The 13,094-nt window shown below is 39.5% G+C and overlaps 1 protein-coding gene across 3 annotated transcripts in view; it reads right to left on the bottom strand.

Moving 5' to 3' along the window:
* PCMT1 (protein-L-isoaspartate (D-aspartate) O-methyltransferase) overlaps positions 1-13,094 on the bottom strand; it is a 27,383-nt gene continuing 14,289 nt past the window's right edge. Inside the window, exons 4-9 of one of the 3 annotated variants that reach the window (XM_077350090.1) lie at positions 12,229-12,333; positions 10,399-10,519; positions 8,393-8,478; positions 7,065-7,234; positions 3,687-3,745; positions 1-787 (exon numbers count right to left, since the gene is read on the bottom strand). In XM_077350090.1, the coding sequence (XP_077206205.1) occupies positions 3,736-3,745; positions 7,065-7,234; positions 8,393-8,478; positions 10,399-10,519; positions 12,229-12,333 (492 nt within the window). In that variant the 3' untranslated portion in view covers positions 1-787; positions 3,687-3,735. Of the gene's footprint in view, positions 788-3,686; positions 3,746-7,011; positions 7,235-8,392; positions 8,479-10,398; positions 10,520-12,228; positions 12,334-13,094 lie in introns of all 3 variants that reach the window. The other 2 variants (XM_077350071.1, XM_077350080.1) reach the window with 2 other exon arrangements.

Raw genomic sequence — 13,094 nt, forward strand, 5'->3', positions numbered from 1 at the left:
TTTTTCTTTGTTTGTAATTTTATTTGGCAAAGCAGCACTGCATAATCTGTTCAATGATTAGGACATAGCTTACACAGTATTTGCTATATCAGGTACATCAATTCTGCAAGTCAGCTAGAAAACTATACTGGACTCTGAATCTCTAAATTAGTCTAAAAGTAAAGGGAGAGGGAACTATGTCAGTTATGTCCATCCTGAACAGGAAACTATACATCAAGGGCTGTCACTTCTGTTGGCCTGTTTATATACATGTCCGGTACTTAAAGGGAAATGCAGCTGATTGTGTATACTACATGCTATTCTATGACACCACATTGAAAGCTTTGGAGAGGAAGTTCATCTCACTTTAGTAGCATCTAAGAGACAGCTGAACACAAAGAATCTCTGAGTGTGCATGTAGTGCCAGAAAGTGCAGATAAGCAGTTGGATGGAGGCGCACTGGAGCTGAAACAAGTGTTCAAAAATGCTTCCCAATCAAAAATAAAAGGTAGCCAATTGCAGGTCTATTTGCAGATATCCTTCATTTCTTTAAACAGGTGAAAATAAGGGCATGTTGAAATGAAACATTACCCCAATTTAACTTTCCATCAGTTGTTTACCAAAGTTGCATTAAACCACTACAAAATAAAATTAAACAACACACTTTTCCATGCGGATAACAGTGTAACAAAGTCCAGAACAAGCTGCAATGCTGTTGGTTTTGAAAAAGCTTTTTAAGAATTGGAGATGAGCAGTCCACTGTTAACACTATGTTTGGGTCAGGTGACGTAGCGTTTACAATTCATCCCTGCAAAAAGAAAACAGAATTATAAAGCCCAGTCTTCCAGTCCACTGCTTAAAACTGATCTTCAGATGCCCAACAAAATTACAACAGTTTGTTCAAGATATTAAGCTAAAAGGAATCATATACATTAAAACAAAATAGGTTTTATGAAACAGGGGGTCCTACCCCTACATTAGATTTGGTTGCAATGATGTGTCAGTTAAAAAGTTATTAACTGAATAAATATATGGCTTTGTTTGAAAAAAGGAGTAGTCTGTGTAGGTCATTTACTATTATTGTCCAGTTCTCAATGCTGCCACAAAACAATGCATATAGCAAAAGTCAATTTCAACATTTGATTTTAGTTAATGTGTAGTACCAGTCTATAGCTCTGCCTTTTCCATTGATTTTGTTTGTGCAAGTATCTGTGTGACACTACTAGACACTAAATGTATTGAAAGCAACAGGAAGAGGAGAAAGTGGGCAGGGAAGGGTTAAATGCCTACCAGACTCAGTAGCTGCTTATTGTCTTTCTATGGGGGAGGGGCTAATCAAGGTGATGGACACATTCAGTTCAACTAAGAAGGTGAACAAAGAGGTAAACTCAGAGCAGAGGAAATCACTGTTAAATCAAATTTGCATAGCAGGTTGAAGCAATATATTTCATCTAACCAGAAATTGGAAATGGTCTGCTCTTAGGCAGACTCCAAAGCATTTGGCCCAATAGATGCACTATGTAAATTATAAAAATACTTGCTAGATTTGCTGATTGCTTCAGCTTTCATAACAGATATTAACTCAGGAGGACTATATATTAGTTATATCAGGTTTGAAGCCAAGGACAAAGATTGATATACTGGATGCAGGTACCTGCTTCTATAGCCAGAGCAATTAGCCACACAGAATTCATATTGTGTTTTGTCAGATATGTTATGGTTAGTCACAGTAGAAATAGATGCAAAACAGCCAGACCCAAAGCACTTGCATTCACAGCATTACAGCATGGAATGGCAGCATACACAACATAACTCTTCTAAAAGGCATACGTACACAGAAACTTTCTGCATTTGGAATTCAGGGGAAAGCCAGAATGCAGAGAAAGACCACCCAAGAAGATATTATGCAGGAGCTGTGCACTACCTAGATTCGTATTCAAGTCCATGACTACATGATCAGTTCATTCTCTGCTTCAAGGTTTTATGGTTTGCAGGAATCAAATACACTGAAACATGTCAGTTTTCCCCTTCCTGAATCCTGTGCAGATGTACTCTAAGATGTGGATGTCTGATATCTGATATTTGAGAAATTGTTGAGCTGGTCTGCTGACAACACTGCCAATAAGTAAAAGAAAAGAAATGCCTGCAGTGATTTGATAAAAGAACAATGCGCTGTTCATAGTAGGACTTCCATGTAGGTATGCTGCAGTTAGCATTTTGACCCCCCCAATACAAACACACACACACATACACAACAGCAAAATTCAAGCAAGCTGTTGGAAGGCTCACAATTCTAAGTGCAGCTACCAAAAAAATAACTACCAACAAGGATTCTCACCCCTTATGTGGAACACATCCACATAAGGGGGGGGGGCTGGCAAAGACACATTTCCCCACCACTCCTCCCTTGCCTCTCTTCTCCTACCTCTCACTTCCTTGACGTCATTCCTGGTTCCTCCCTCCATGTCTCAGACACATGCACAAACATGGAGACACGGACTCCCCCCCCCCCTCCCCACTCTCCCCGGCCCTCTCCTCCCTTACCTATTGTTTCCCCGACCTTGTCCCAGGTCCCTCCTCCCGTCAGACACACATACACACACATATACCCAGACACCTCCCCCCACTCCTTTCCTCTTGCTACAGGAGGGCCACAGTATTTGTTGGTCCTCTGCTGGCCCAGCTGGGCGACCAGCAGCTGGCTGCTGTGGGGGCTCCTTTGGGGCTCTTGCAGTGCCATGGCTGGAATGTCCTTCACAAGTGGCGCTACCGCAGCTGCCCCAACCTCCGCAGCTGGCCCAGCCTGTGCTGTTGCTGCAGCTGCCCCAGATATAGTGGGCGGCACCCCCGCAGCTGCCCTGGACTTGGCAGGCAACGCTGCCAGGGCTGGGCTGGGCTGGCCTCCTTGGCAGCCGCCACCACTGCTGGCCATGTCCTGGGGTCTTCTGGCACACTTGGGGTGGGTGGGACATCCATGAATACCTTAGTTTCACCAAGCAAGCCAGAAGATGTGTTCCACATCAAAATGTAATGAATGACTGTCATTAAAGTCCGTGGGACTTTGTATGGAAAACTACACATCACAGTTTTGCAATATATAGGGCAGATATGCCACAAAACAATGCAAGATGCCTTGTCAAGTGCCCCAGCATGCTATAGGAATATTCTGTTTATTACACAGCTTACGTTCAGCGAACCAAGCATTATGCCCCCTAAACAACTAATGGTGGAACAGACATTCCTACCAAACATATGATGATTATAGGACAATACAGAACTGCTATGGAGATCATAAAGAGAAGAGGTAGCTGTCATGAATTGGGGGATTTGCACCCCAAATAAGAGAGAATTGCTGCAAAGGAAGGAAGAAACACGAAGGAAACATAACTCAGGATGCTATGTAGGGTAAAGTAGTACCAGCATGGATAGTTGAGACATAATGATCATTGTCCTGTAGGCTTGTGGGTTTGTCATTTAGAAAACTTTTGCTGTTCCTTTTGTAACATATTTCAAAAGCACTGCTTTGCATAACCAGTATGTTACAGAAACCAGGAAACATTAACATAATATGACTTTGTTTCATCACCAGTAGGCTTGTTTTGCTTACTTCCTAACAGTTTAAGTTTCACATACATTATGGTAAATAGAGTTACATTTTATTTTGAAGGGTTCATTTTGATATTAGACATCTGATTATTGATGCTTACATGGCTTGATATTTGCAATCATTCTTGTGACAGCCATTATCTATCTCCATCATAAAGTGCTGCAAAAATTACAATGTATTAAGAGAAAGCAGTCGTGAATTTGCCCACATCCAACTTCTCTCATGATAAGATGCCTGTCTGTGGAGACATTGTTTGATCCCTACAAGCATGAGAAGGACCACATACAATTAACTGAAGCATAAACAGGAAAACTAATGAGCAGTATTATATGCTATCATTCTTTATTAGAGCTATCAAATATTCTTCTCTACAATAGGAATTAGTTTGTTTTCCCCAAAAGTGTTAGCTGACATTTTCATAACTAGCTCTCTCCCAGGCTTCTGATCATTCTACATTTTTTCATCAGTAACTGAATTTACAGAAATTGCATGATTTAGCCATCTTCAGGAAAATCCATTAATTAATCATTTTTTAGACTGAACTACTATTTGAAGTCTTTCAGTAAGACTGTTTTAAATTCTACCACAAGGCTAATTACAAGACTGCAATCTAAACACAAAAAATTAGCTTAATAATTAGGTTTTTAAGGAAACAAGACTTCTATTATATTACACCACTTTCCTTGATTGTATAAGTTAAACTGATGCAATTCTTTCATCTGTAATGAAAGCAGAGAAAAACATACCAAAGCAGCCTCACAAATAACCAAGAGTATCATATCTTCTTTCATGTAAATTCTTCCTTCTTACTATTATTACAACCAATAGTTGCATTCCTGTACAAGGATGCCAGCTCCTTCCCAAGACCAGCCATATGGATACTACCACATGTTCAGCTTCATCCACACTACACTGTACAGATATACAGCAATGCTGTAGTCCTCACACAAGCCTATCAAATTCTCCCTTCTAGCTTCAAAGTATCACTAAGACTAGAGGAGATGATAGCACCATGTGTCCATTGCATATAATTTCTAAACACTAACAGACCAAATTTATGGCAGCTTTATATGTAGCTATATGACTACTATCAGCACTATAAATCATTATGGTAAGAAGTCACTTATTTTCTGCTGCATCATCTTCTTCACACCATTTCCTCTTTATCTCCTCCCAGCAGCCCCCAATATCCTTTCCCTCCTCATTTACAGTGAGCCATTATCTTTTCTTTTCTCTGCCCCATCCCCCAGTCTTCAGCTTTATTTTCATTTATATTCCACTTCTCTTCACCAAAGGCACCCAAAGCAGCTTATGTAATTCTTTCCTCCATGTTATCCTCACAACAACCTTGTGAGGTAAATTAGTTTGTGAAGCCAAAGTCACCCAAGAGGTTTCAATGGCATAGTGGGAATTTAAACCTTCCCCCATTAACTGATCTTTCTGTAGCTTCTCATTTTCCTGCTTCCTCTTCTCCTTTGCATCCACCAGCTGACCTGCCTTTATGTATCCTGTCTTCAAGCTTTCCCACCTTCCATTCCCCTGGCAGCCTCTCCTGGGGAAAGTTCTGTGTGATTCCAGCTACTGGGCAAGGTACAGTTGTGCAATGGAGAACCTGCAAGGTTTTTTTTTTGGGGGGGGGGGTACCTCACTTTCCCCTGTAACCCCTCCCCAACTATTTCTTTAACTACTCCTGGCAGCCCCCATAGCTTTACCTTTCCCTACATCCTTTTTTCCATCACACCCATAAACCAACCTTTTAGCTGCACCTCATCTTCAGCTGCATTTATTTTGTGCTTCATTTATAGTATAACCTGCCTTTCTCAACAATATGGACCCAAAGCAGCCTGCATAATTTTTCTCTCTTCCATTTTATCCTCACAAGAACCCTGTGATATAGGTTAGGCTGAGAGAGTGACTGGTCCTAGTTCACCCAGTAAGCACTGTGGTAGAATGATGATTTGAACCCATTATGTTCTATATTCTAGTCTGCAACTCTATAATCACTGCACCACACTGGCTTTCATATGGTGGCTGATGCTGAACAGTAGCAAGCAGCAAAGCCTAGGTCACATGTAAACCAGATTGTGGCAAGTAAGCCCAGTGGTTACTGGCAGGCCCTGCCCTAAAAAAATTGCCCTCCAAAACCAACCTCCCCCTCCTGCTTTTTATGAACAGGAATCAATGCTTGAAGGAGGCAATACTATTGTGGTTGCTTAGCAACTCCCACAATAACAACTGAGATCTCATAGCTTAAAGTTATTGGCCCTGCTATTATTATTTAGGAGGGAGTTCAGATTTTTTTCCCCATAAACCTGGGGCTTTTCACAGATTTGTAGAAAGATCTGTTGTATATGTTCTCAGCTCTAGTCTCTGGATTTAAGGATCCACAATTGGGTCAACACTGAGAATTTGATATATTTATTATGCAATTACATAGCAACTTGGTCTGTAGACTTTGGTCTCTGAACAGAAGCAAGCTTTCTGTACAGCTTTGGTAGGAGGTAATTAATTCATAAGACGTTTGCATTCTACATGGCAGTTCAATAGCACTCTCCGAATATAATGGGGCTACAGCAGAAGGCTGTCAAACACAATTAATCAGTTTATTTTTTTACAGATGTCTCTACAATTGTAACTGTTAAAACTTCAAGTTGAACACAATTGTATAACATATTAAAGTGAAATGGCATTAGAAGAGTACACTGAGTACATGTGCACGCTCATCAATGAAGCCAAGTACATACTTTTATTCAAACAGCATAGTGGGACTGGTGGCTTAACAGATCTGCTTGCTAATGATCTGTGTATTTTTAGAGCTGACCATTGCGTTTGCTTTGAACTGCAAATCATCAACATCCTGCAAGCTTTGATTTCGCTCACAGTAAATTATTCAGTTTAGCCGAGAATTGGTGGATTACTGAACTAGGGAAAGAGTCATCTTGAAAAAAATTCACTGTAGAACACAAAGGAAGAATCTTTTGAAAAATGCAAACAAGCATTTGGCTTGTGTCGCTTTCTTAACCATTATGTTGTGTTCTATAATGGTTTCTAACTTTCTACTGACTTGAACTCCTATCAGCAGTGCATTACTTTAATTAAAGTAATAGTGAGGTGAAACAAGGTTCTCTTCCATAGTATTTCACCTACCTTGCATACCTACCAAAATCTAACCAAAAAATAGTGATAGAGATTTAAATCAAGGATACACCACAGCCTCTAAATGGAGGCAATATTTTTAAATACTACTACAAAACTTCAAGAAGCCATAAATAATTAAAGTGCAATCCATGCATTTTAAGCATTTACTTGAGAACTTCCTTATGGTGAAATGTAACAGGTTGCTTTTGGTGGTACAGCAAAGCAGAAAGCAGCAATAGCAAATGCAGCCTTAAATGCTGCCCTCGTAACAATCAAGACCCTTTCACCTTGTATGTGTAAGTGTGTGGAAGAAGAAAGTCGAACAGAAAATCACTTCCACCTTGACCACTGCTTCTCCTTATCTGTTAAAGGCACATATATCACTCCCATCAGAGGCTTCATTTTGACACTGCCATCTTCTAGCTTATCGTACTGTTCCAGCATCTGATTTCCTCCAGCAGGTCCAACGGGTAATATTAGTCTTCCACCAGGCTTCAACTGATCTATAAGCTGTAATTTTAAAAAAAGAAAGAAAGTGAATTATTCAGTATATGTATTTTCATGAGAGGTTTGTTCAGTGTCGCTTCTGACAACATTTTATTATTGGTCATAATAAACAATGAGTCAAATTGAGTATTAGTAAATACCAATGTTCAAGCACTCAGCTATGAGCAAAATCAGAAAGCTTTCAGTTATTTTTAACCACACAACATAATAAAGGGAGAAGCTCTGATCCATCAAGGGAGATCCCCATGTGGAAATAAACTTGGGCACATGCAAATAACATGGCTGCAGAGTTGCAGTTATTAACTTCTTACTCCCTGAACTGCCCTTTGTTTCCATCACCTCCACAAAGCTGCTGCTGCTAAGGGTCAGGGAACTCTCAAGAACCATATGCCACATGACATTGGGGGTTGACACTAAAAATGAAATAGGTCAAAATTCATGCCCTTCCCATATCTAGCATTTGTGTTCTGTTCATGGAGTTTCCTCAACTTGTGATATGTGGAATATGAACTTCTGCTAATTCCTCCTTCTTGCTTCAGCCTCCTGTGCTACACACTATACTGTTTCTGATGGTCACCTTATTGGTAGCAGAAAATGATGAGAAAAGATGGGGACAATCTCCTTCTGTCAGCTCCATTCATGGGAGCTTGTATCTAACCCATTATATAAAACTACAACAGACACATCTGCAGATCTTGATTTAATATAGTAAGTTCAGATCATAGCATATTCTGTTCCTGTTTTCATCGCCAAGGTAACAATGTGAGGGAGGAAAGGGACAGTTTCAGTAGCAGTTTAATATTTATAATTTTTTCATCTTACCACAAAAATACAATATGGTCTCAATGGACAATGTGGGATTCTTGTTGATCATCATCTACATAATCTCTCAGTCACGGATATCCAACCTTTCCTAATTCAGTATGCAGGCAAGCTCTATATTTCTAATTCCTACAATTCTTGGAAACATGAGCTCAAACTGGCATAAATGTAGCATACCTACCAAATCAAGTACTTCAATGGATTAAATAAAATTCTATTAATATAAATCCAGTTAGAGAACCCACCATTCACAGCAGGTTTAGGCTATCCTGCCTGCCAATATAATTTTAAAATGTATTTCAATTAAAAATGCATCATATATAAACAAAAGTAACTTACTGCTTGGGGTACAACTGGTGCAGCAGCTCCTACATGAATAGCATCATATGGTGCTTCTTCTGGATATCCCATTCTTCCATCCCCCACTGAAAGAACAACAATTACAGACAGGAATGAATTGTCTTAAAAATATTATTGGTAGTTTGATTAAGGACTGAATTCATAGCTGAAATTCTAAATGTATCATTTTGCACATTGTTGGAAATGACACAACTATCCAACTACATTGTAATGATATCCTCACCAGGGATTCTGACCAGGAATGAGTAACCTGGATTCAAAGACATGGATGGTCAATGAATAGCCAGAAGTACCTTTCTAAGTTAGATGAATGGGTGCTGTTTTAGAAAAGGAAAGGTACTTCCAGTATTGCCTTACCCAATATGCAGGACTGCACACCTGTAAAGACTGGGATGCTACTATCACAATATTTTTGGAATATTAAAAATGATGAGATATTCTACAGTTGTTCAATATGAAATAAGCTACACTTGCTTTCAACGTATGCAACTGACAAGTTTCTAATATTTTCACAGCCAGTCAAGTCACAATGGAATTTTAGCCACTGAGGGCATTAGCTTTATATAATGTACAATGTAAACTATTTTCCAAGAATTTTCATATTTCAGGAAATATTGTTAATCCTGAATCTGAATTAAGAACTCGTTATTGCTAGGCAACCAACAATTAGATCCTAGATCCTAGTACTTATGTGGATGAAAGTCTCATTGATTTCAACGACTGCAGTGCTAATCATGATTCATGCCACTACAACACAAATGAAGTCAATTCACATAGAAGGGGGAAGCAAGAGACTAAAAGGTTGACTGTTTCTTCTTCACAACCAAAAATCTCTGCGCTTCTATACTATCAGTTTTGACTGGTACACATTTAAGCCAGCTATCCCAGCTCTGCAACCCCAACTACACAGTCATACATGTGGACAGATTCTAAATTTCTGTGTCCTTGTAGTTGCCAGAGTTATACAACAGACTGTATATGAAAAAACTTTGCCATTCAGATGCCATAATGAAAAGGACCCATACCAGTGAATAAGGCTAAGGCTAAATGTGGGAGGATTATATTACTCCTGTCAATATCTTTCCACCAAATCCAATGAACTCCTTACTGAGGGAAATGAACTGTAGAATCAGGACATAAGGCTACAAACCTGAGCAAATTTAACTGAAAATTCTGCTGTAATGGGGCTAAGCATGTTCTTCTGCAAACTGAACAAAACAACAAAACGTTAAAGACTAATACAGTTATTGAGAGCCATTCACAGTGTTGCAGTGTGAGATCTGAACTAGGATCTGGAAGATCCAGATTTAAATCCCCATTCTAACCATAGCAGCTTACAGAGTGGCCCTTAGGCTATTCGCATATTCTCATCCTAACCTATCTCACAGAGTTCTTGTAAGGATAAAATGTAGAAAGGGAAATTGTTGTAAGCTATTTTCGGTCCCCCAAGCAATAAAACTGTGCTACAAGCTTTCATGAGCCATGAAGTGCTTTGTTCAACTGGCATATATGCAATATTTGTGCATCTGAGAAAGTGGGCGCTGATTCACAAAAGCTCACACCATTTTTAATTTTTATTTAAATACTTCTATCCTGCTTTCTCTCCAGTGGGAAGGCGACATTATTCTTGCCTTTTCTATTTTTTCCTCACAACCTCCTTGTGAGGTGGATTAGGCCAAGCAAAAGTCAATGGCTCAAGGTCACCTAGGAAGTTTCCACAGTACAGTGAAGATCTGAACCTGGGTCTTCTGGATCCTAGTCTCACACTCTAACCATTACACCACAGCTGGTTCTCTCAGTCTTTTAAGGTGAGAGTGCATTCTGTATTATTTTTGCTACACTATATTAACAACATGGCTACCCCTCTGGAATTTGTACACTTGACATTTAGTCTTATGGCTTCAAGTTGTCCATACCACAAAATAATTAAAAGTCTGCATCAAGCAACCATAATTTTAAACTTTTAAATATACTTTAGTACTCACCAACCAGCTTCACTCTTCCGGAAGACTGCAACGAAGGATCATCTTTTCTGACATTATTTACCGAGTCATCTACCAACTCTTTGATATGATCAATTCCTACAACTTGTCCTTTGGGACCAACCTATAATAAAAATCAATCGATGTACTGAGCTACCAAACTTTGTGTAGCTATTTATAAGGATAGAGTTACAAGGAGGCCTAACTTAATGCAGAGGTGGGGGATCTATTAGCCTGTTTCCCATATGTAACTAGTGTGAGCATTATACCCAGTGATGATCTGCCGGTAAATAACAACTGGCTCTCCAGGACAAAAAAATATATATGTGTGCATATATAGAGAGAACTTTATTATAAATTTTACTAATATAATGGATGTGTAGCACACAAAATTTAAAACAATATATAAAATACTGTTCAACTGTTCAGGATTTAAAGATGGGTTGACAACTGGTTAGAAAACTGCACTCAAGGAGTAGTTGTCAATGGTGTTTCATTGAACTGAAGAGCTCTGTACTGGGTTTGGTACTTTTCAACATTTTTATCAATGATGTAGTTGAGGGGATGGAAGGAAGACACAAAATTGGGAGGAGTAGCAAGCACCCCAGAAGATAGAGTTTAATGAGATCTGAATGTGTTGGAAAAGTGGGCAAATGATAACAAGGTGCAATTCAACAAGGATAAGTGCAGAGTTCTACATCTAGGTCACAAAAATGAGAAGCATGCATACTGGATGGGAAATACAGATCTTGATAGCAGTGTATATGAACAAAATTTCGTGAACTGTAAGCTAAATATGAGCAGACAGTGTGATGCTGCAGTAAAGATGGCAAATACAGTCCTTGACAGGCTCCCTTGACAGGCTCCACATGGCTCCCTTCCATGATTTTTCCATTTTGCTTAACCAAAGTCTCATAAGCCCCTTCACTGGAATATTCCTGTGCCTTTCCTGTGCTACTGTGTTCCTAGGCCTGAAGGACTCAAAATCAAATGATGTTTGGGCTAATGTTCTCACTCCTAGGTGAGAACTGCGATTTGCATTTTTATTTGAAGATAAAACTTTTCCTGTGTGAACTCTAAGACATGCATATTCTATTATGGGGGGAGGGGATTTATCTCCATAAAGTATCTTTGATTACTGTGATGCTGTGTATGCTGCATGTTCCTGTCCTGTAAATAAAGCTTCAGATTTTTTTGCTTAAGTTCTGAGTTTGCTGATTTTCAGGGGACTTTACTACAATACATGAGTCTTGGGCTATATCAGCAGAGGCATCACATCAAAATCGCAAGATGTCATAGTCCCGCTGTATTGGTCAGACTGCACCTGGAGTACTGAGTACTGTATGCAGTTCTGAGGGCTGCACTTCAAAAAGGACGTGGACAAAATTGAGCAAGTGCAGAGGAGAGTGATGAGAATGATCTGGGGGCCTGGGGCCCAAACTGAGGAATCTGAGAATGTTCAGCCTGGAAAAGAGGCAGTTGAGAGGGAACGTGTTTGCTCTTTTTAAGTATTTGAACTTTGTTACTTTGAGGGGGGCAGAGATTTTTTCACAGAGTATTTCAGCAGTGGAATTGACTGCCTAAGAAGTTGGTGAGCTCTCCCTCACTGACAATCTTCAAGCAGCAGCTGGACAGATAACTATCCCAGATGCTTTAGGCTGGTCCTGCATTGAGCAGGAGGCTGGACAAGATGGGCTCTATATGGCCCCTTCCAACTCTATGATTCTAAGTTTGACCACTATAACATGAAAGCAGAGGACCGTCCAAGCAGAAATCAATAGCACAATGAGTTTTATAAAATTTCCCAAAAGTAAGAAGAACAAATATTCTCACCATACGTGCAAAGCAGGCAGTTAGAATTCCACTTCCAGAACCTACATCAAGGGCTTTGGCACCGTCATATAACTGGTCATACAGGAGTTCTAGAGCATATGCATGCTATCCAAAAGAAATAAAAAAATTTTTTTAATAGGTACACTTGTTTTGCCCACAATATGGGCTTTTCTATGAAGACGTCCATATATAATTCAAACCAGAGAGAAATGTTGGTGCAAAAGCAAATAATTTCAGTAATGTTTTATATTTCCAAAACAGGATAGTTAAAAATTAGAAAATAATTTTGATTGGGCACAAGATTCTACCTGCCCCACTTACTTATCATCCAGATTTAAGTTCAGGGGTCTCCATTCCCCTTGTTAAGAATATTAAGATCTCCCCCTTCGTGTCAGTTAATTCGCTGGTGAAATACCTTGAAATTCATTCTTGCTACACAATGAAACAAGTAATATAATTAAAATGTCTTAAAATAGTTTGTGCTGAAATAAAAGAAGTCCCCCCTTCTAAACTAAAGAGAATAGTTACTCTTTGCTAACCTTAGAATCTTAGAAACTAGAAGGAAATCAAAAATGAAGGAAAAGACTTAGGCTAGGATTCACTATGTAAATGAATATCTATCAACTGTGCAACTCTCTTTATTTACCTCCTGCTGTTACTGTTCCTGGGGCTCCCCAATCACCTAAGAACAACATATCAGGGAGGCTAGCCACAGCAGGAGAAAGGTGAGAGGGTCGTTTTCCATGCAACTTGCTACAGTGCAGAAACTGTTTACTAAAGAGGAGGAGGCAGCTGCCATGCAAAGATGTCTTTTCACTCAGTTGTCCTCTGGTAGCCTCTTCCTCGATTGAATAGTACCATCATTT

Source organism: Paroedura picta, chromosome 1, assembly GCF_049243985.1.
Source record: "Paroedura picta isolate Pp20150507F chromosome 1, Ppicta_v3.0, whole genome shotgun sequence".
In the NCBI taxonomy this organism is placed as follows: Eukaryota; Metazoa; Chordata; class Lepidosauria; order Squamata; family Gekkonidae; genus Paroedura; species Paroedura picta.